We start from the raw sequence: 22,510 nt of genomic DNA on the forward strand, positions 1-22,510 counted from the left end.
TAGATTGGAGTTAGGGGAAAGTTTGTTGGAGGGAAATAGCGGATCTGGCGGTGTCTTCTTTTCTGGGGTCAAATTCGAAAGACTTCTGCTGAAAAGGACTACTAAGAAACTTCTTAAAGTCTGAACTCTTTGATTTTAGAGGAGCAAATTGAGACATGGCCAAAGAAAGAGTCCATTCAGGTGAGGTGGTATCAAGGCCCGGAGAAGGCGAGAATCCTGGAATCCCAGATTGTAGTCTTTTATGGTGGTGGTGGGGTGGGGGTGGGGGTGGGGATGAGTGGATGGGTGGATGGATGGGTGGCGGGGGTGCGTCTGGCTTTCTGTCTCGGGACTACATCTCCCAGAATTCCGCGCTCAAGGCTCACGCGCACTAAAGCGACTGCGCATGCGCGAGCGGGTGACGGCCTGCCTTCCCAGGCCCCACAACCCCCGAGATTACGCGCGCCTGCCTCCCGCGCGTTCGCCGCGATCGCCCCTTTCAGGCCCTCGGTCTGTCCGCTGGGGGCGCGCGCAGTGCCTGGCAGGCGGCCTCGGCGCCGGCGGCTGGGAGCGCGGGTCGCGTGGCGGTGCGTGGTTGCTAGGGGCGTCTGAGGCCGCCGGCTTGCCCAGCAGGCCGAGGGAGGAAGCAGCGCGGAGCCGGCGCCGAGCCGGAGCGAAGCTGGGTCCTCTAGGTGAGTGCGACGGCGAAGCCCTGGCAACGACCGTCCGCCCGCCGACTCTCCCGCCTCTCCCTCTTGCCCCGGTCCTTTCGCGCGGGTCCCCAGCCTTCCGGCGGCTCCCGCCTCAGCCCCGCTTCCTGCCCGCCACCTCTCCACATCCAGGGAGGCGAGGGGGCTGCGGCCTTCCACCGGGTCAGGTCCTCACGCGTCCCCGGGACCCCTCTCCCCTCTCCGCCACGCCCCGTGAATTTAGTCAGCCCTGCCTCTGGGTGCCCGAACCCTTGCAGCATCCCCTCACCCTGGGCCTCCGTGCCTCCTCTTTCCCGCCGCGCTGCGGTTTAAATTCTCGCCGGAGTGGGAGCCCAAGCTCCTCTCAATTCGTAGCTGAATCGGAACATGAATGCCCACTTTTTTCTTTCCCCATCTTTAGAAGCTATAGAGAAATACTTTCCTAAACTGTAGAGTTTCGAACAGAATTTGAGATCTTGTAAATTTAACCCCTCATTTATCCATCCCTTTATGTAAGCACTCACTCAACAATTTTTTACAAACATCGAGAAATATTTAGTGAACCAAGGCACTGTGGAAGGCGCTGGGGGTGGCAACAGTGAACAAGGCAGGCATGTCTTCACGGAGCTTATAGTCTAGGGGGGATTTTTAATCAAGTAAACATTTGCCATACTTTGTGGTGTGTGCTCTGAAAAAACATTAGAAACATTGTTAACCCAGACTTGCTTGGAAAAATACACAATCCCTATTCCTTGGTCTTCACATTCTTACTCTGGATCCAGAAAATGTTTTGATCTTTTATGGAGTCATCCTTGCTCCCTCAGATACTCTAGATCACATCTTTCTCAACTTCATCACCTGTTGATTTAGCCAATCATCAAGTAGCTGGGGGACTTTTTAAGACAGTATTCTGTCCACCCTTCATTTCTTGCAGTAAAAATATGAGACACTGTATGAGACCCACCGGCTTGATGCTGAGAAAGTTACCAACAGCTTATTGGTTGGCTAAATGGAACCTTGAAAAATTATCAAGTGTCTTCTGGGAATAAAGAAGTTGAGAGCACATTCCAGATACAAAGTAGCTTTAGAAAATATACAGCAAGGCCTTAAAAGAGAATTGAAACAATTTGACAGACCTGAGCTGGGTTTGGGGGTAGCCATCCAATGACAAATAGGAAGAGGAAAATTTATAGGGGTTAGATCACAAAGGGCTAAAGATGCTTTGTTGAAGAGAATGGTATCCTCAGGTTTTTCAGGCAGGGTGATTGGGGCCCAGGACTGCCAAGGAATATATCTGCACATACAGCTTTAGAAGAATCAGTGTCCAAATCCTCAGCTTCCAAATGAATGCTTCTGAAACTGACCTGGCAAGAAGAGGTGGGGCCGGAGGGATTGAATATCCCTCCCACCTCCCAAATTATAATGTTTTGTCCCAAGTGTAAAAATTTCAGGTGGGTGGCTCAGTTAAGCATCTGCCTTCAGCTCAGGTCATGATCTCAGGTCTGGCTCCCTGCTCAGTGGGGAGCCTGCTTCTCCCTCTCCCTCTGCCTGCTGTTCCCCCTGCTTGTGCTTGCTCACTCGCTTGCTCTCTCTGTGTCAAATAAATAAAATCTTAAAAAAAAAAAAAAGCAGTTTGCCAAGTGGAGTCTTAGGAAATACTGATTTCAGGAAGTCCTTCTTTGATGATTAAATTACTTTGGAAAACTCAGAAGGCTTCCTGTCTTCCACTTATACACATTGCTATTAGGGTGAGTCTTGATTGGTATTGTGGTATTCTGAATTCAGACGAACTCAGCAGTTAAATGTGGCTAGAATGTTTTTTGGGACCATGGGTTTTTCAAGCTATAGGATAAAACTTGCATAAAAAACTTTTAAAGAGGTTTCTTTTAATTTAGGTGTGTGTTTTTCAGTAAGGTAGCTAAAAATGATTTTACCAAATCATGAAATGCTTATTCAAATTATAGTTAATCCTTAACTTAGCTCTTTTTATAGAATGCTTAGTAGATTCGACCTCTTTTTAACAAAAGAATAAGCTTGTTTAAACTTGTGACGAGAAACTTTAGAATTAAACTTAAATGTGCAAGGAATACATGATTTAAATTCCTTTGGGGATACATGAATAAAACCATTTGAAGAGTATGTTGCAGGAAAACCATGGAAAAGATAATTAGCAGGAAGATGACATTAGATTTGTAATTTGGGGTTTTTGTAGCATCAGTGTGTGGGGTTGAATAGGAAGGATTTTAGACTGGAGGCAGGGAGCCAGTTAGAAAACTGAGACAAGTCTAGTGATGATGAGGGCTCTATGTTGGCTGCAGTGGGCATGGAGATGTTAAAGATGGTGGAATAGACAAGGCCTGGTGGCAAAATAGATATACAGAGAGTGGGACAAGAGCAGTTTGGAATGATCCTAAGTTCAGACTTTAGTGACGGGGTGGGTGGTGATGTAGGAGAAACTATTAGGAGGAAGGGCAGATTTGAGGAGAAAGATAAAGGGGCTCACTTTGGACATGACAAATTGAGGTCCCTGCAGCACATCTAGGTAGAGAGGCCCAGGAGGTTGTTCTGTAGGTCTGGAGCTCTCCTGACAGAAGTCTGGGGATGATAAAAAATTGAGAATGGAGGAGGTGGTTGCAGTCATGGGATGGAAGAGACTGCTCTAGGAGAGTTTATTGAATACTGACCGTGTGCCGGGCAGAGTGAGAAGACTGAACTCTTAGGAACACCAACACTGAGAGAGTAGGTGCAGGGAAAGGTATGCAAGTGAATTTATTACCAAATACAAAAATGAGCGTATAAGTGAAAGGTCACTTGCTAAGCAGCTATATCTGGATGAAGCCTTAACTTTAGGATCTGACACTCACACTCTGGAGTTGAGTTTACATTCCTTTGTGAACTTGAACTGTCTGATTATAGGCTTCCTGGATTCCAGCATGGGATCAGATGCTTTGGTTGGTCAGTGAAATGCAGAGAAAATTTTTCTTAAGTGCCCTGAACTTCTTACCCTCTCCTCTGGCAGAACTGGGAAACCAAACTGGGCATTTGGGAATAAATATGGAGAGTGCTCATTTCTCTTAGGCCCTGAAATAAGGAGAAATTTGTCCTTAGGTGCCCTCAGGGATATTCTGGACAGGCAATGGAGTTTTAAACCAGAGGTGCTCAGACTTATTGCTTTTAGGACTCCTTTATGCACTTCAGAACCTCTCCGGGACCATCAATATATTTTTTAATGTGGGATATATAATCTTGATGTTTATACCATATTAGAAATTTTGAAATAATTATTAGTTTTTTCACTTATCACTTATTAAAAATACTTCTTTTTCCATTTTTTAAAATTATGTTCAGTTAGCCCTCATATAGTACATCCTTCGTTTTTGATGTAGTGTTCAGTGATTCATTAGTTGCGTATAATAGCCAGTGCTCATCACAACACGTGCCCTCCTTAATACCCATCACCCTGTTACCCTACCCCCACCCTATTAATTCATTTAGAAGTACTAAATGCATTACAAGTTGACATAGGTAGAATTTTTATTTTATTTTTATTTTTTAAAAGATTTTATTTATTTATTTATTTACTTGAGCTAGAGCTCGGGAGCAGCGGGGAGGAACAGATAGAGAGGGACAAGCCCGATGAGTCCGGAGCCTAACATGGGGCTCGATCTCATGACCCGGATATATGACCCGAGCCAAAATCATGAGTCAGACCCCTGACCAACTGAGCCACCCAGGTACCCCCATAAGCAGAATTTTTAAAATGAAAAATGATATTGTTTCAAAAAGATTAGTGAGAAGAGTAGCACTGTCTTTGCAAATCTCTTTAACATCTGGCTGTATAGAAGATAGGTGGATTTTCATATCTCTTTCTGTGCTCTGTCAGTTGTGATGTGTTGCTTTGGTTGAATTACTAAGAAAACCCAGCCTCACAGCCATTCAGTTGGTAATTGTGAGTGTTCTTTGGTATTACACAAAAGTTAACAAGGGATGGTTTTATGGAGGTTATTACAGTGTGGAATGTGAAAATAACTTTTCATACTTCGTTACATTAAAATCCACTGGTCTGTCTGTCTGTCTCTCTCTCTCTCTCTTTTTTTTTTTTTTTTTTAAGATTTTATTTATTTATTTGACAGAGAGAGACAGCCAGAGAGGGAACACAAGCAGGGGGAGTGGGAGCTGGAGAAGCAGGCTCCCCGCTGAGCAGGGAGCCTGATGCAGGACTTGATTCTAGGACCCCGGGATCATGACCCAAGCCGAAGGCAGACACCCAATGACTGAGCCATTTTGACTGGGTCTTTTTTTCTTTTTTCTTCCTGTTTGTTTTTGCCGGGGGCCTTTTACCCAGACGTGATTCTGTAACATTGAGATAGGTATCTGGAAAAGGCTGTTTTCATTGAGTTACACAGCTCTTCCAAATGTTGCCACATTTTATTAACAGTATTCCCCCCCCCCAAAAAAAATCATTCTTATTATCACCACACTTTCATCAGAAAAATGCTTAACTTTTGGGAAGCTGTCAAACTGTCAAACCAAATTCTAATTTTTCTCTTGAAAACTGAAATTTTATCACTGGCAACAAATACTATCAGTTGTCTTTCTTGAATTGGTTGTCTCACTTTGTTTTGCTTTCTAGAAAACGTTTGCCAAATCCCAAAGTCTGAATAACCCATCACTTTCGTGTCATTTATTCTATGAAGTGAACATCGTGTCCCACAGAAAAATTTTGCAATTCGAACACACAGTGCTTGCCTTAGAGGCGGCCATCACCTTCTGTACGCCAAGGAAGTGTTTTACACATGCTCCTTGTGTTGTCACACAGAGCATTAAAAAGATGCACTCCCAGATTGAGATTTAAGATAATCTGTACTGTGTCATCAAGGACATCTTTGGGTAAAGCTGGCATTCCTCTACTGTGTGGTGAGGAAGCCTATGGAGGGTAAGGATCCGGCCCGGTGTGCCGCTGTGTCCAACCTTGCTGAGGCACCGACAGTCTGACCCATCACTGCTTTTGTACCATCATGGAAAGACCGGCACAATTAAAAAGGCAAATCACATCTTAGTTTTGTTGGGAAACTAGTTTCCCTAGCAGACCCTGTGGACAGTACCCTGAGGACCACACTCCACCCTTAGGAGGAGGATGGAGGTTCCTTTCTGAAGGTGGTAATAAGCCAAGGCTCTAGGAGAGCTCGTCACCTAATTATGTTAAGCCTTCAACAGTTTTCACTTTTCAGCAATTTGTAGATTGGCCCTCCTCTGCTCTAGGTGCTGAAAGCTCTGTTTCTCTCCGCTTCGCCACCTCCTTCTGCATTGCCGAACCGTGTTCTGCAAAAGCCATATGTCTTAACCTGTGGTCCTGACCCTCCCTTCTCAAAGGGCTGGGGTTTTGACCTTCCTTGCTCAGTAGGCCTTCGAGAAGTTCATTGCCCCTCCAACTTTGTTTAGGGAGATACAGCTAGGGATTTATCTCCTAAGAGAAAACGAGGATGATTCCTATAATCCTCCCCATTCTTCTTGGTTCCAGGTAAGTCAGTTCTGTCTTCTAAAAGAACTACTGAGCAGTTAAAGCAGTCTCATTGAAGATGTTTCAGGTGGTAGACACTGAACCATTTCTGATGTCCTGAGTTCCCCTGGTGACCGAGGGAAGCTCCTAGGCGGAGGAGAGTGAGGAAACTACAGGTCCCAAGAGCCACACACACACACTCCTGTAATACAGGAGAGCGATTTTAATCAGCAGGTAATGAATAATTGCTTTCTGTAGAAATAGATACCTCGTCCCAGCTGGTCTGGGCCCGGCCTCTAGAGACTTGGTGTCTTGAAACAACAGCCGTAGATTTTCCTGGCATAGGCTGTTCTTCGTTCACTCTTGACTAAAGAGCAAACTTGAGGCAAAACTACATCTCACAGAGTGGAAGGCACAATGAGATAGGCAGATTCCGAGTGCTGTATAAAGATGACGAAGCAGGTTGGTGTGATTCCTGAGGCTGGCCGCTGAGACTGCAGCCGGGGACGGCAGTCGGGATTCTACTGCAAGACACCTGTACTTGGTCAGCTGGGTGCTGGGAGGGGTGGGGATTGGGTTGAGTCTGGCCTGTAAATAGAAAGGGGTGTTTGAGGCCATTTTCTCTTTAGAATGCTCTGCGGTTCTTCATCCTCCTTTCTTACTCTTTAGTCGATATTTTTGGTTTGTTTTATTTTTAACAGCTTTGTGGTGGTGTAACTGATAAGGAGTGGGTCCATCACACCAAGTCAATTGTTTTTGAAACTTTGTTCCGGGGGCCAAGTGCCCTACTTGGTCCATAAGTTGTTTGGGGAGGAGACCTGGCCGGCATTGCTGAGAAGCAGGCCAAGCTGGGGCAGTGATCTTCCCCGCTCCTACCAGATGTGCTTTGTTCCTGTCTGTTATAGGTACCCAGGGATTCCCTAAAGAAGCCATCCGTGTGGGTTATGAGGCATCTCCATGTGAAAAGAGAAGAGTGGGGAGAGTAGCCTTTGGGTAAAGTATCAAGTTAGAGGGCTCGAGATGCAGGACATACTCATGGAGGGGGTGGGGCTTGAGCTGTGCCTGGAAAAGGTAAAGAAAATGTACTGATTCAGAAGGGAGAGGCTGAGTGGAGCAAAGGCCTGCAGACAAGTTTGAAAGGTTTATTCTAGGAGTTTAGTGTTTAAGACGAGCACAGTTCATAGGGCAGAGTTTACCGTGGAAGGAGGTGGAAACTCCTTCCAACCCAAACTAAGAAATCTAGATTATATTTGCTGATTCAGGTGAGAATCATTTGGAATGCAGACTCCCAGCCCTACTCCAGACTCACACTGAATCTACTCTGAAGATGGGACTTGGGAATCTGCAGCCCATGTTTGTTCTGTTTTGTTTTTTATTTTTATTTATTATTTATTTTTATTTTAAGTAGGCTCCCCGCCCGGCATGGGGCTTGAACTCACGACCGACCATGAGATCAAGAGTCACACACTATACTGACTGAGCCAGCCAGGTGTCCTGTACCCAATTTTGTTGCAGGTGATTGGTGGGTGGCTATGATATTTAGTGAGGACTCCTAGGAAATTTTTGAAAGGGGAGTAACCTGATCAAGTAAAATCAATTAGAGTTAATCTGGAGGTTGCCTATAGGGTGAACTTGGGAAGGGCGGACCCTGGAAACAGACCTCAGTCTGGGTGTTAACTGCAGTGGTCCGGCTCTGGGGAGGGGTGGGGGGATAAGTGGAAGAAGCATGCTAGGGAGAAAGAATCTCTCTCAAGTTTTATAACTAGCTTGGCTCTGGAGAATTAGGGAAAGGAAGAAGTCAGAAGTGGCTTAAGTGTTCCTCTTAGGCGACTGAGAGAAGCTTCCACTGAAAGAAATGGAAGGTCAAGTGTGCAAAGCTGGTGTGACAGGCTTGAAGAGGTCGGATATGCATGTGGAAAAGGTGGCGGAGACAGTTGGTGACGAGGACATGAAGCTTGAGAGAGGTCGGGTCTCAAGAGTGGAGTTTTTGCGGATAATGGTTGAAATAGCGAGAGCAGATTGGTTGGACCTGGGAGGGAAGATAAAACGGGAGCCATGGAGGACTCTGGAGGGGGCACCATGGGGAAGAAAAGGTCACCCTGAAGGAGCTGGTGTGGTTGTGGCTGAGTTCCTGCACTGAGGAGAGAAGTAGCAGCAAGGAGACGGTGGTGGGAAAAGAGAAGCTAATTCATCCGCAGGGGGCCCGCAGTGGCCGTGCTGGGTTTTACCTCTATAGATGCATGTGTGTATTCGGCAAATATTTCATGAGCCCTGATTACATTTCCAGGGCTGGGCATAGACTGTGTAAATAAGGTCCCAGTTCTCAAAGAGCTTTCATGCTGGAAGAGAAGATAAACACACAACAAAGGAATGCAGAAATAGGTGAAATTTCTACTTTGAAAATAATGAACAGGGTTTTTGACTCAGTGATTCATTTATATAGCCAGAAAATAAAATGATCAAAAAGGTATACACGCGGGCGCCTGGGTGGCTCAGTGGGTTAAGCCGCTGCCTTCGGCTCAGGTCATGATCTCAGAGTCCTGGGATCGAGTCCCGCATCGGGCTCTCTGCTCAGCAGAGAGCCTGCTTCCCTCTCTCTCTCTGCCTGCCTCTCCATCTACTTGTGATTTCTCTCTGTCAAATAAATAAATAAAAAATCTTTAAAAAAAAAAAAAAAGGTATACACGCTTAGCTCGCATACCCCATTGGTATCCTTTATTTAAAAAAAAAAAATCAGTTCCCATTTATTCTTCCACCATTTCTTTAGCAGTTATAAGGAAATATTAACAATGAGTAATTTCAACTAGTAGAAGAGTGAAACAGATTGAAATAAGGTAATGTGATAGGGACTGATCCGGGGGTGGGGCAGTATTGGTGTTGACAGGCTCTTTGGGCTGGTGGTGGTTGCCCATAGCTGAGTGAGGGAACTGAATGTTTCAGAGGGAACAACAAGGCCCCTGGAGCACAGGTGGGAACAGGCCTGCTGAGGAGGAAGAGTGACTTGCATAAGGTCGGGGAGAGAGAGAAAAGGAGTCAGATCACGTGGGCCGTGGAGCCATCGGATAGCTTTAAGTACATTCTAAGAAGAGCACCTCAACCACAGTCTGGAGAATTGATTATAAAGAAGGCGTTAGGAGTTAGAAGCAGGGGAAACCAGCAGGTGAGAGATGCGGACTAAGGGAATAATGGTGGAAGGGCAGTAGATGGCTCCAGGCACATATACTTGAGGCCGGAAAGACTTGTGGATGGAGTGGGTGAGTAGGAGTGAAGATCGGAGGTCGGGGTGAAATCATTACCCAGGGCATGTTGGGAGTTTGGGTGTTGTATCAGTGCCTGTTCCAGGGACTCAGACCCTTCTGCCTGCAAATGTTTTTTTTTTTTTAACTGAAGTCTTTTTGTGCAGTTGCAGCTTATTTACTGTCCCTGACTCTGTAAGGTTAATTGGCTTTAAAAGTGAGTCAATTAAGTGAGGGATGTGATTGATGCCTTCTTATCTCAGCCCTGCTCCCATTGTCCTTAGCATGACTTTATTAAAATCTGACATTCTCATCTAATTTCAAGGAGATTAAGAGGAAACATGTTATCTTCTTGAATCATAGAAAACCTTGAGTTTCCCATTTTGTCCCTGTGATCCCCTGAGTCTAGCCAGCCCCTTGTCTCAGCCTCTCGGTTTCTGTTTCCCAGATGATGGCAGCAGTAACTGCTTTCTAGGTTAAAGGCAAGACAAAGACTTGTGTTTTGTTGAGCAGTGAGATTTTTCACATAGAATCAGGTTTAAACAGCATGTCTCTCCTAAAAAACCAGATGTCCCTGACACTGTGCGTTGATGGGCCCCAGGGAAGTGCTGTTGAACATCAGCTGCCAGGCTCTGGTGTTTGCCTTCTCCCTCGAACTCCCCTTAAGCCAGGGTTTGTCAGTTCAGGGGCCGATTAGAGCAGAGTGTGCTGGGTCGCTGGCTCATAAGTAAGGTGACTACACTGGGAAGACTGATGTCCTGGGGATACCCTTCATAAGGCAGGTGGCCTTAGTTCTTGAACCTTAGTGATGGCAGGTGGATCCCTACTAAGCCGGCTTCAGGTTATGGAGCAGAGGAATGAGTCCTGCTTCATTGGCGGGAATCACTCCCTCATAAAATCCATTTCTGCCAGTCTTCTTTCAAAGAATTAAAGGTGATTGTGGACTGCCTGCCTCCTAGTCTGAGGAAAACCAAACTTCCCTTTAAAAGTTGTAATAAACTTTTTTTTTCCTTAACTTTTTAAATTTTGAAATGATTTCAGACTTGAAAAAAGCTGCAAAAATAGTACGAAGAATTCCTTTTTTTAAAAAAAAAATTTATTTATTTATTTATTTAACAGACAGAGAGAGAGGGAATACAAGCAGGGAAAGTAGGGGTGGAAGAAGCAGATTCCCTGCCGAGTAGGGCACCCAGTGCAGGACTCAATGCCAGGACCCCAGGACCATGACCTGAGCTGAAGGCAGACACTCAACGACTTAGTCACCCAGGTGCCCCCAATTTACTGTTTACCCAAGTTGATCAAATGCTACTATTTTATCACACTTGCTTTAGTGTTCATAAGTGAGCTACGAATTGTTTTTTAGCAGCACACACTGTGTTTGGTTGTCTTGTCTTTTTTGCCTCCTGTAAGTGGAATAGTTCCTCAGCCTTTGTCTTTCATGAGCTTGACACTGTTGGAGAGTACAGACTAGTTATTCTGTAGAATCACCTTCAACTTGGTCTTGTCTGATATTTCCCTTTGTATTCAGGTGATGCATTTAGGTCAGGAAATCACAGATGTGATGACGAGTCCTTCAGTGAGTCCCGTCATGAAGGGCCTTGTGCCAATTTGTGCTCTTCCTGATGATGGGAACTTTGATCACTTGATTATGGTTATGTCTGCCTGGTTTCTCCACTGTAAAGTTATGGGTTTGGGGTTTTTTTTTCAAGATGTATTTATTTATTTATGTGAGAGAGGGGGGTACACATGGCTGGGAGCGGGGAGAGGGAGAGAGAAACAAAGCAGACTTCATGCTGAATGTGGAGCTGCCGTGGAGCTTGATCTCATGACTCTGAGATCACCATCTGAAATGAAACCAACAGCCCAAGGCTCAACAGACTGGACCACCCACGCACCCCAAGTTGTTTCTTTTTTCCCTTTTGTAATTAATAAATATCTGTGGAGAGGTATTTTGAGACAATAGAATGATCCCATTTCCCAGTAATCTTTCACCCACCAATTTTAGGATCCATTGATGAGTTTTGCCTGAAGCAGTTATTTTCATGGAGGTTGTCAGTGGTGATTTTCTGTTCTTATCCATTGGAATTCTTTTGTGAGGGAGCGTTGTTCCTTCTCCCCCATTCATTCATTCATTCTTTTATTTATTTATATCACTGTGGATTCATGGATTCTTGCTTTACGTAGTCTGGTACTCATTTATTTTGCTGCTCGGGTTGTCCCAGATTTGGTTAGAGGGAGCCTCTTTAGGCCCTTTAAGTCCTTTTTTTCCTCTTCCACCTTTATTGACTTCATTGAGGTATAATTTACATACCATGCAATTGATTCCTTCACTGTAAAAGTAGAGCTCAATCACTTTTAGTAAGTTTGTACATTTGTGCAATCATCACCATCATCTGGTTTCAATTTTTTATTTTATTTATTTATTTATTTATTTATTTTTAAGATTTTACTTATTTATTTGAGAGAGAGAGATTGAGCAAGAGCACGCAGAGAGAGTGACAAGGAGAGGGAGATTACCCACTGAGTGGAGAGCCTGATGCGGGGCTTGATCCCAAGACCCTGAGATCATGACCTGAGCCAAAGGCAGACACTTAACCATCTGAGCCACCCAGGTGCCCCCACCATCTGCTTCTAGAACACTTTCATCACCCCATAAAATTCCCTCATTCCCAAATATAGTCATTCCTTGTTCCTACCCTCAGCCTCAGGCAACCACTGATCTACTTTCTATCTCTATAATTTTGTCTTTTTTAGAAATTTTATAAAAGTGGAATCCTACAATATATAGTCTTTTGTGTCTGGCTTTTTCTTAGCAGAATGTTTTTGAGGTTAATCTAGGTTGTTGTCTTTTATTGCTGAGTAACATTCCATTAAATAAATATATCATATTTTGTTTATTTACCAGTTGATGGACATCTGGATTATTTCTAGTCTTTGCCTATTAAGAAAAATGCTGCTATGCATATTAGTATTTAAGTGTTTGGACATAATGCTTTAATTTTTCTTTGGTAGATACTTGGGAGTGGAATCGCTGGGTCATTATGTATTAGTTTTTTACAAAACTCATGTTTTTTTTTTTTTAAGATTTTATTTATTTAACAGAGAGAGAGACAGATCACAAGCAGGCAGAGAGAGAGGGGGAAGCAGGCTCCCTGCTGAGCAGAGAGCCTGATGCGGGGCTCGATCCCAGGACCCTGAAATCATGACCTGAGCTGAAGGCAGAGGCTTAACCCACTGAGCCACCCAGGCACCCAAAGCTCATAATGGTTTTCAAAGTGGCTGTATCATTGTATCATTGTATGTTCCCATCAGCAATGTAGGAAGATTCCAATTTCTTCAGATTCTGGTCAACACTGTTATCAGTCCATGTTGGTTATAGCCAACATGGGTGATATATAGCCAACATGGGTTATATATATATATATATATATATATATATATATATATATAGTGGGTATCTTATTGTGGTTTTAATTGTCATTTTCCTAATGACTGAAGATATTGATCATCTTTTCTTATGCTTATTAGTCACCTATGTATTTATTTAGTGAAATATTTATTCAGATGTTTTGGCTATCTTCAAAATTGCCTACTTATATATTTTTTTAATTGGGTTGGTTTTCATCTTCTTGAGTTGTGAGAGTTCATAGCATATTTTGGATATAAGTCCATTATAATTGCAAATATTTTCTCCCAGTTTGTTGATTTTTCTTTTCATTCTCTCACTGGTGTTCTTCTAAATTCTTCATTGATATAATCCACTTAATAGCTGGACTTTTTATTTTAAGATTTTATTTATTTGACAGAGACAGCAAGAGAGGGAACACAAGCAGGGGGAGTGGGAGAGGGAGAAGCACGCTCCCTGCTCTAGTCCTGATGCGGGAATAGGTCCCAGGACCCTGGGATCATGACCTGAGCTGAAGGCAGATGCTACCCAGGCACCCCAGCAGCTGGACTGTTAGCATATTTTCTCTTAAAAATTTTCAGTTGCCCAAAGTCAGTAACTTTTCCTCCTATGTTTTCTGCCTGAAGTTTTATAGTTTTAGTTCTTATATTTAGCTCTCTGATCCAGTTTCAGTTAATTTATGGTATAAGGTAAGAGTCTGAGTTTGTTTTTTTATACGCAAATAGCCACTTATTCCAACATCATTTGTTAAAGGTTATCGTTTTCCTCATTAAGTTGCATAAGCAACCTTATTGTGAATTAATTCACCATAAATGGAAGGGTCTATTTCTAGACTCTGTTTGGTTCTGTTGATATATATGTCTATTCTTATGCAAATACCACATTATCTTGATTACTATAGCTTTATACTAAATTTTGAAATCAGGTAGTGTAAGTTCAATTTTATTTTATTTTATTTTATTTTTTTCAAAATTGTTTTGGCTGTTCTAGGTCTTTTCCATTTCCGTATAAATTTTAGGATTATCAGTTTCTCCAGAAAAGCCTGCTGGGATTTTGATAGGAATTGTGTTTACTCCATAGGTCAGTTTGGGAAGTATTTGCCATCTTAACAATATTGAGTCTTCTAATTCATGAACATGTTATATCTCTCCATTTATTTAACTTTTTAATTTCTCTTGGGAGTATTTTGTAGTTTTCAGTGTACTTTTTAAATTTCAGTTTTTACTTGTTAGTGTATGGAAATAAATCAGTTTTTGTATCTTGATCTTTTATCTATAATCTTGCTAAACTTGCTTATTTTGTAGGTTTTTTGTAGATTTCTTGGGATTTTCTGTGTACAAGGTGATGTCTCTGGCAAGTAAATATAGTTTCACTTCTTCCTTTATAATCTACATGCATTTAATTTCTTTTTCTTGCCGTGTTGCATTGGCTAGAATTGCCAGTGCAATGTTGAATAGAAATGAGAAGAGTAGGCATCCTTGCCTTGTTCTTAGTCTTAGAGGGAAAACATCCAGTGTTTTACTGTTAACTGTTACGTGAGCTATTTCTATGATCTTATGATATGTCTCTATCAAAATTTGAGAATTTCCTCAGTTTTTGCAACATAAGAGACAGTCAGGCTCATCTGATACTTTTCCTGCTCCAGCTGTTCTCCAAGGAGCTCTAGTTACTTGGTTTCTTGACAGATAGTATATTGGGATCAGGGTCCAGGCAGTAGGTGAGTAACAATCGCTTTTAAACTCTTCTCCCAGTGTTTTTGGAAATCCCAGCCATCTAGTTATATAAAAACTGTAAGAGCCAGAAGCAAGTGTTTTCTTTGAGGATATCCCAAAGCACTTTTCAGTTTTTTTTTTAGTGCCAAGTCAGACCTGCCACTGAAGAACCCAATTACTGATAATATAATAAATTTCACAGAAGTTTCCAGATGACACACTACTGTGTCTTTTGATTAAAAGAACACTATTTGTACTAGCTGAAATTTTGCAATGGAATACTTGTTGCCTTCTCCAGGTGCATCCTCCTCCCCACCCTTCTTCATGGTAGCTTGAGAAGAGGGCTAAGGGGAGAAAGATCATTTGATGCCAGTCGTAACGAGCATGATCACTGCCATCCCTTGACTGTTTAGTGTGGACCATGCGCTGTGCTTTATGTGAATTCTCTCATTTGATTTCACCACTACCCAGCAGAGGTTATACTACTTCCTTTTTTTTTTTTTTTTAAAGATTTTATTTATTTATTTGACAGAGAGAGATCACAAGTAGGCAGAGAGGCCGGCAGAGAGAGAGAGGAGGAAGCAGGCTCCCCGCTGAGCAGAGAGCCCGAAGCGGGACTCGATCCCAGGACCCTGAGATCATGACCTGAGCCGAAGGCAGAAGGCAGCAGCTTAACCCACTGAGCCACCCAGGCTCCCCATGCTTCTTCCTTTCTTGTCTCTTCCCAAACATTCCAGCTGTGTGGTTTTAGCACTGAATGAATTCACTGTTCATCAGAGCTCAGACTTGAGTTATGAAAGGGTGGTGACTGCTGGTCCCCAGCAGGGCCGAAAGGAGCAGTAGTGCCCTGGAGACTCTCGGACTACTGCACACAAGTGTCACGTGGTTGTTTGTTGTCCGTTTTGAAAGACGAAACAAGCAAACTAGAGAACTGTTCCCCCACCCCTGCCCCATCCTCATCTCACCTGTCTCCCCAAGGTCTCTGCCGTAATAGTTTGATGTAAATTCTTCCAGATCTTTGGTATTTTTAAAAATTATTCTGATTTTTTAATTAATTATTTATTTAAATTATTAATTATTTTAATTTTTAAAATTATTTTAGTTTGGGCTCCCAGCATGGAGCCCAACACAGAGTTTAAACTCATGACCCCAAGATCAAGACCTGAGCTGAAATCAAGAGTCAGATGCTTAACTGACAGAGTCACCCAGGCACCCCAAGATTTTGTTTTGGCATAAACATATTTGAATGTTCTGAGAGCTGTTTCAGAGAGACTCTCCTTTCCAAGAACCTGCTCCTCAGCTGCTCTGCCCTAAACTAACCTTTCTTCTCAGCTGGGCATTTTCCTGTTTGGACTTTGATTAAGGAACTTAACCAGAAACAGACTTCTTTTTTTTTTTTTTTTTTTTTTTAGATTTTATTTGTTTATTTGTCAGAGAGAGAGTGCACAAGCAGGGGGAGCAGCAGGCTTCCCGCCGAGCAGGGAGCCCGATGTGGAGCTTGATCCCAGGACCCTGGGATCATGACCCAAGCTGAGCTGAAGGCAGACACTTAACCGACTGAGCCACGCAGGCGCCCCCAGAAACAGGCTTCTAAACTCGCACTCTGTGGACAACAGAATAGTGTTTGTATCCCCTCTTCAGCCCTTAATTTCTCTTATTCCCCAGAGATAATGTGTAGGAGCAAGAAAGATAGAAGATTAATAGCTCTGTGAAATGTGTTAGATTGTTCAAAATCCTTTTTTCCAGATAAGGTCAGTGTGTTGACTCCTCAAATAAGTCCCTCACAAGCTGTCAATTGGAGGGTCGACTGATGGTCGACTGATCCTTTAGGTTTAGTCAGAGAATAAGTATGAGTGCCTTTGGTTATTTTTAAGTAGGGGATATATGTGGTTTAGAAGTGTATGAAAATTAAAAGAAAATAATGGGATCTATAAATCCTTTAATTTATATAATCACCAATTATTCTAAGTTTAGGTTTGCCTCAGTTGGGTATTTTTAAAACAAGGCTTCCATTAGTAGCCTGTGTGTGAGGCTTCCTATGTATATAAATGCCTTTCCTTCTTGTTTCTTGTCTTTGATGTCTCATCCTGAAATGTTTTCTGTGAGATGGGCAGGCCATCTGTGTCTGTGTAGGCACACACACAGACACATCAAGTGTGTGTCATCACAGTGCACTTAGAAACTTGAGGGAGATGAAGAGAAGGATCTCCCAGGCATTGTGTCAGGAGCCCAGGGTATGGCACAGAGGACAGGCTTTGTGGCCTCCAGGAAGAACAGCCTTCTGAGTGTATGCTCTCTGTGGGGACTGGCTGCCAGACAGTGTTTGCCCATCTAGACTCTGACTTTATGGTAGAAACCACAGTTCTCAAGGTGTTGTATTTTGCAACTATTTCTCACTTCTTCTACTTCTTATATCTTAGACCACCTAGGACTTTTCCAAGTTTGTCACTCCTCATTCCTATAGGAAGATGGGGTCCTTCCTTGGCACCTGAGTGGCAATGCTATTAAAGGCCATGTCTTGGAAAAGGTGGCCTGTGGCAGCAGTAAGAGAGTCCTGCCTGAATTTTCTGGCCAGGTCTGTGCTTCCCTTACACATGGGGTTTTGATTTCATCAAGAATCTCTGTAAAGAGAAGGAAGAAGGCTGCTTTTAGCAACCATTTCCTCATCTAAACCAGACAGTACTTCTGAGGCAGGAACTGTGATACCAGGTCAGAACATTTATTTGTATGTGGTACTGTTAGGAGTGATACTGTTTACCTCATGTTCTCGAATCTAGTCTGTGCAGATTATCTGACGTGACAGACTTGTTTTGCTTGGCAGTTCCTGACAGTCATCTTAGCCAACCCTGGCCATCGTTTCCTTTCAGTGGAGCCCTTTCCCGGAAAGAGACTTCTACAGAACCATCTTCTCATCTGCTTGGCCCCTGTGTCCAGATAATGCTTCTTTAGGAAGACAGGTGGCTCTTTTCTAAGCTGCCATCCTACACATCATGGGGACTGTGAGAGGAAACAAGGTGTGGACAGCAGCCACTGCAAAGACATAAGAGATCTGGAATTGCACTAGAGAGAGGAGAGTCCCCTGACTCTCTCTGGCGCTTGCCCAGCTGGCCAGCTTTGCACTCTGCCTGGGAGCGGGCCACTTGCAGCCTCTGAAGAGGGTGGGAGCATATTCTTGGCTTCCCTCTTCCTCATTTGGATTAGCAGTCAAGTTAGCCAGATGCCAGGCCACTCGCATTCAGTATTCCTGGCCCTAGAGATTCGTGTGCTATATAACGCAGAGAGGCAGATGCCGCCTGGTGTGTGCAGAAGGGAGGAGTGGAGGGTTCTGTTCACCCGGCCCTGGGGTGGTGTGCAGTGCTCACAGCAGGGGGTGGGGTGGGAGAACGCATGCTCTTCCAGGCTTCACCCCCCAGGGCCTCAGTATGAACTGGGAGAGTGGTTCCAACCTGAGCTTTGTCTTGTCCCTGAAACCGAAGGGTGATTTGAGGGGACAGGGACTGAGCGTGTGTTTCCTTCCTGTTTAAGAGGTGTGTGGAGTCAGACAAACTCGAGTTTTAGTCTTGGCAGCACTCATTATTGGTTGTTTAATTATAGAAGAGTTATTTGGCTTTTCTGATTCTCGGATTCATCGTCAGTAAATCGAGTGTAAGGTTTTTGTGAGGATTACATAAGAGAACAGAGGTAAAGTGCCTAGCACAGCACCCGGCATTTATTAGGTGCCCAGATCGGTGTTGATCACTGCCAGTTTGTGTCCCCTTCATTTACTGAACTTTTGCAGTTTATTCATTCAACAGAGTACTGAGCGCGTACTGTGTTCCAGACACTGCGGGGGACACGAGCTAGTGGAAAATGCACGTGTGGCTCCTGGTCAGACAAGTGGTGCATTATTCAAGTGCAGGGTAGTAGAAGCAGCGACAGTGGCCTGCATGCAGCTGAGGCACCCTCTTCAAAGTGGAGAGTCTGGGAAGTCTCCCTGGAGAAGGGGGTATTCAAGCTGAGTACTTTTTAAGTCTGGTCAAAGAGAAGGAAAGGACTCTAGGGAGGAGCACTTGTAAAGGCCTGAGGTCTGAGGTAGCGGGAAGCACATGAGGAACCACAAAGTGGGTATTTTTCAAGCCGACCAGTGCAGTTCCATTTCCTTGGCCCTTCTCTCCCGTCACTTTGGTGTGTCTGTTGGCCTGCACGGGGAGGGCAAGGCATGGATTCCTGAAAGAGGATGACGTGAGTTGGGACTGAATCTGTTGAGTATACACAGCACACAGACGCGCGGTCTGGTAAAGTCCCTGGCAGACTTTGACTCTTCCCTTGTGTCTGCTTCGCTGTCATAAATGCACGGAGTGTAATTAGCCCCTGCACCGTACTTCGTGGTTTAGACTCGGTGGAGGTCCATTTTCTGTCTCCTTAATTTGAGGTTACTGGCATCAACATCTAGTTTTAGAACTTGGGCTGTTTTTAGCCCACTGTGATATTGAATGTTGGCAGTCATGAGTCGTGGTTCTTCTCTCTCCTTGAGAAAGAATCCACATAAGTCAGCCTTTGCCCGATAAGAGAGTGACATCATGTGGCTTCTGTAGGCTTTGTGTTTGTAGACAGCACCAATGGTTCCTACAGGTGGAGGCAGGAGTCATGGATCTTCCTTGGCCGTTAGTCTCTTACCAGAATATGAGGTCCTCTCCCCGTTGAAGTTTGTATTTTAAAGTAACTTGAACAAAAAAATTCTCTGCTAATTCTTTCTCTCTAGCCACTGCAAAAACACTTCCTTGGAAAGGATGCCAGGATTCCATTCAGAATTATCCCAGATGAGTGACTTCTTATAGAAGAGTCTTGTTTTTCCCCCTCTGGATGCTGTCATTTGTGAAAACTGGAGATTATTTTGTGACTTTTATTTAGAAAGTAAGTGACCATGCCTAACGACTGTTTGGAACTCAGAATTAACTGGCTGGGTTTGCCGTAGAGGAAACATCAAATGACGGCCTGAGACAGGCCCTCCCTCCATGCTCTCTGCTGCCTACCCCCCTTCCCTCCCCTGCCCCGCCCCGCCCCCCACCAGCATCAGCCCAGCTGACCCCTGGGGCTTGGGATAAAGCAAGCTCTCCTCCTCCTTCCCCTGTTTTCTACCCCCTAAACTCCTGTCCAACCATGGCTGCTGTAAATAAGGTCACTTTAAGAAAAAATAATGTTGGTGTCCAGTTCCATTTTGTTTCTTCTTTTTCCCAACGACACATGGGATGGGCTCTAAGTCTGTATAGCTGGCGAGACGATTAAAGAGGTGAAGTCACTGTCTCAGCTTCCGAGTGAACTCCGGAGGTCAGCAGGGGGAATTATCTGCTTGTAGCTCATGTTGTCACACCTAGCTGTGAAAAGCAGACCACACTAGAGAGTTGGTCAGGGATGAGTAGATGTAAAATAGGTTTCTCAAGTGACCCCTGAGCTTTCAGAATTGGTTGGGGAGGAGGAAGATATTGGCTGGTTTCTCTGCCACCCCAGACTTGCCCTATTCCAAGCCCCGCCAGGCTTAGGAGAGGAAGGAAGCCACTCAGAGAAGTCACGGATGGTGAGACAGAGAGATGTAGTTTTCTCTGGAGAGAGAGCAGAGGGCTCTGAGGTAGTGGGAACACGTGAACAGACTGCTTGGTGGAGCTGTAAAGTCCCAGTCCTTGACAAAGCTGGCCCTGATTGCTCAAGGGCAGCCGGAAGACCCCTGCAGGCCCCGTAGGAGTCCAGTGTCCTTCTCTCCGGGTACTAAATGACAGCTACGGCTGGTTGCCCCAGGGAAACGGAGGTGGGGCTCTGTTGCTTCACCAAGGACCCCTGTAGCCCACACTCTGTCCTCACGGGACAATAACATCCCCAATGGATTCTCCTCCCTCCAGGTGGACAGATAGTGAGGATGCAGCTGCGACTACTGGAGGTGCGTGGCACCTGTTCTGAGTCTGGCCACGAGGCCGTGTGGCCATGATGGGTGCCCCTCATGGCCTCAGCAGGAACCGAGCACTACAGTATTGGCCTCCGCCGGGGAAACAGCTTCAAGCAGAGTGGCCCCTCGGGCTCCGTGCCTGCCCGGCCACCAGAGAGACCCTCTGAGGGCAGAAGCTGGGCGCAGGCCCATCAGCAGGTGAAGCCAATCTGGAAGCTGGAGAGGAAGCACGTGGGGACACTGTCAGCGGGCTTGGGCCCTGGCGTCTTGGGTGTTCCACCGCGGCCAGCCTATTTCTTCTGCCCCAGTGCTTTATGTAGCTCGGGGCGCTCACCCATCCTTGCGGGCCCCAGCAGCTCCTGTTACCTGCCCTCCCTCCCGGACGTGTTCAGCGGGACCCTGCTGTACCGCCGCGCCAGCTACCGGCACAAACCCTACCAGCAGCTGGAGTCCTTCTGCCTGCGCTCAGGCCTGCCGGAAAGAAGACCTCTCTCTCTCCCTCAGAAGAGCCTCCCCATCAGACTCACTGCCAATAAGGCCCCTTCTTTCACGTTCTCCCCCATGGCCAAGCCCATGGCATCCTCATCCACAGATCCATACCTCTCACTGGGAGCGGCCGGGGAAAACCCTTCGGGGAAGAGCCTGGCCTCTGCCATCTCAGGGAAGATCCCATCTCCGCTCGCCGCCCCCTCTGCCTACAAGCCCACACTGAATAACAACTCCTTCATGCGGCCAAATAGCACTAAAGTGCCTTTATCGAAGGCCCCAGAGGGCCTGAAGCCAGTATCCTCCCCCATGATCCATCTTGTCCCCTGGCATCATTCGGGAGGCACCGGGGACTGTGTCCTCCAGCCTGTGGAACATAAGGTGCCCAAGAGCGATGGCACTGTCCTTGGTGAGGCCCCCGCCTCTGGCACCCTGTCTGCCCCTAGCTCCTTAGACACTTTGACCACCAGCGTGGCCTCTGCCCCGTACACCCGGAGTCACTTAGTCACCAGAACAGAGCTGCCCCCTTGTGGCCTGGACGGCGGCTTTGTTTCTCAGGCTCTGGCTAAGGAAGTTCGGTTCACTGAGGCTGTGAGGAAGTTGACTGCAAGAGGCTTTGAGAAGACGCCAAGGCCAGGCGGCCAGTTTGAACAGGCTTGTTTCATGAGCCCCAGCTTGCAGTGTGATCTCCTCACCAGGAACCGGCAGTGGAAGTCTCCCGTGGTCGGCCAGCAGTTCCCTCAGGAGGATGCTGGAGCGAACAAGTGGGCCCTCCCTAGCACCTCGGAGACCTTGGAGTTGGACAGTACCGTCTTCTGCACCAAACGCATCAGCATTCACCTCCTTGCCTCACATGCCAGTACGGTCAGCCACAGCCCTGCCTGTGGATCTGCGATTGACTCCCCAGCACTTGGAGAAGACAAAACTCCCATCCTGCCTTCTCCCCCTCAGCCCGTTGGTGTAGCCGACGTGGCCACCCGCCTCTCTTCCATCCATCTGGGCCAGCTTGGGAAGGAGGGGCCCAAGGAAGCCAGGGGGCCAGACTCCCCTACTAGGGATAGCAGGTAAGTTAGAGAAAGTTTTCGATGCCTTTAGAGCAGTGGACTATGTACACCTTAATTTGGTGGCCCTAACCCTGCGTCTCTGAAGGTGGTTTTATTTTTTGGCTGCCCTGGCATTTTGGTTTCCAATTTAGGGCAGAGGTTGGCAAACTAGACCAGCATGTGGGCCAAATCTTACCTACTGCGGGCTTTTATAAATAAAGTTTTATTGAAATGCAGCCTCACCCATTCGTTTACTGCCGTCTGTGGCTGCTTTCATGTCCCAGTGGTAGGATTGAGTAGTTGGAGCAAACTGAATGGCCCACAAAACTGAAAAGATTGACTATCTAGTCCTTTAGAGAAAGAGTTTGGCAGCCCTGCTTCAGGTTATAATCAGGAAGAGATAATGCCAAATATTGGGGCCTGCGACTTTTCTACTTAATTCCATACCAAAGCAGACTCTCTGTCATTCCTTGTTTGATAGCCATTTCAGAGTTAGGGCATACACAAACTTGGCTCCTTCTCTTGTGCCTTGTTACTTCTCT

At 45.5% G+C, this 22,510-nt stretch overlaps 1 protein-coding gene across 2 annotated transcripts in view; it reads left to right on the forward strand.

Moving 5' to 3' along the window:
- Positions 1-464: 464 nt before the first annotated feature.
- The window catches only part of TTLL4 (tubulin tyrosine ligase like 4), a 34,223-nt gene continuing 12,177 nt past the window's right edge, over positions 465-22,510 (forward strand). Inside the window, exons 1-3 of one of the 2 annotated variants that reach the window (XM_059393490.1) lie at positions 465-671; positions 19,264-19,415; positions 20,396-21,989. In XM_059393490.1, coding sequence (XP_059249473.1) covers positions 20,494-21,989 — 1,496 coding nt within the window. In that variant the 5' untranslated portion in view covers positions 465-671; positions 19,264-19,415; positions 20,396-20,493. The remainder of the gene's footprint in view (positions 672-19,263; positions 19,416-20,395; positions 21,990-22,510) is intronic. The other variant, XM_059393489.1, reaches the window with a different exon arrangement.

The sequence above is a fragment of the Mustela nigripes genome, chromosome 3 (assembly GCF_022355385.1).
Source record: "Mustela nigripes isolate SB6536 chromosome 3, MUSNIG.SB6536, whole genome shotgun sequence".
Lineage (NCBI taxonomy): Eukaryota > Metazoa > Chordata > Mammalia > Carnivora > Mustelidae > Mustela > Mustela nigripes.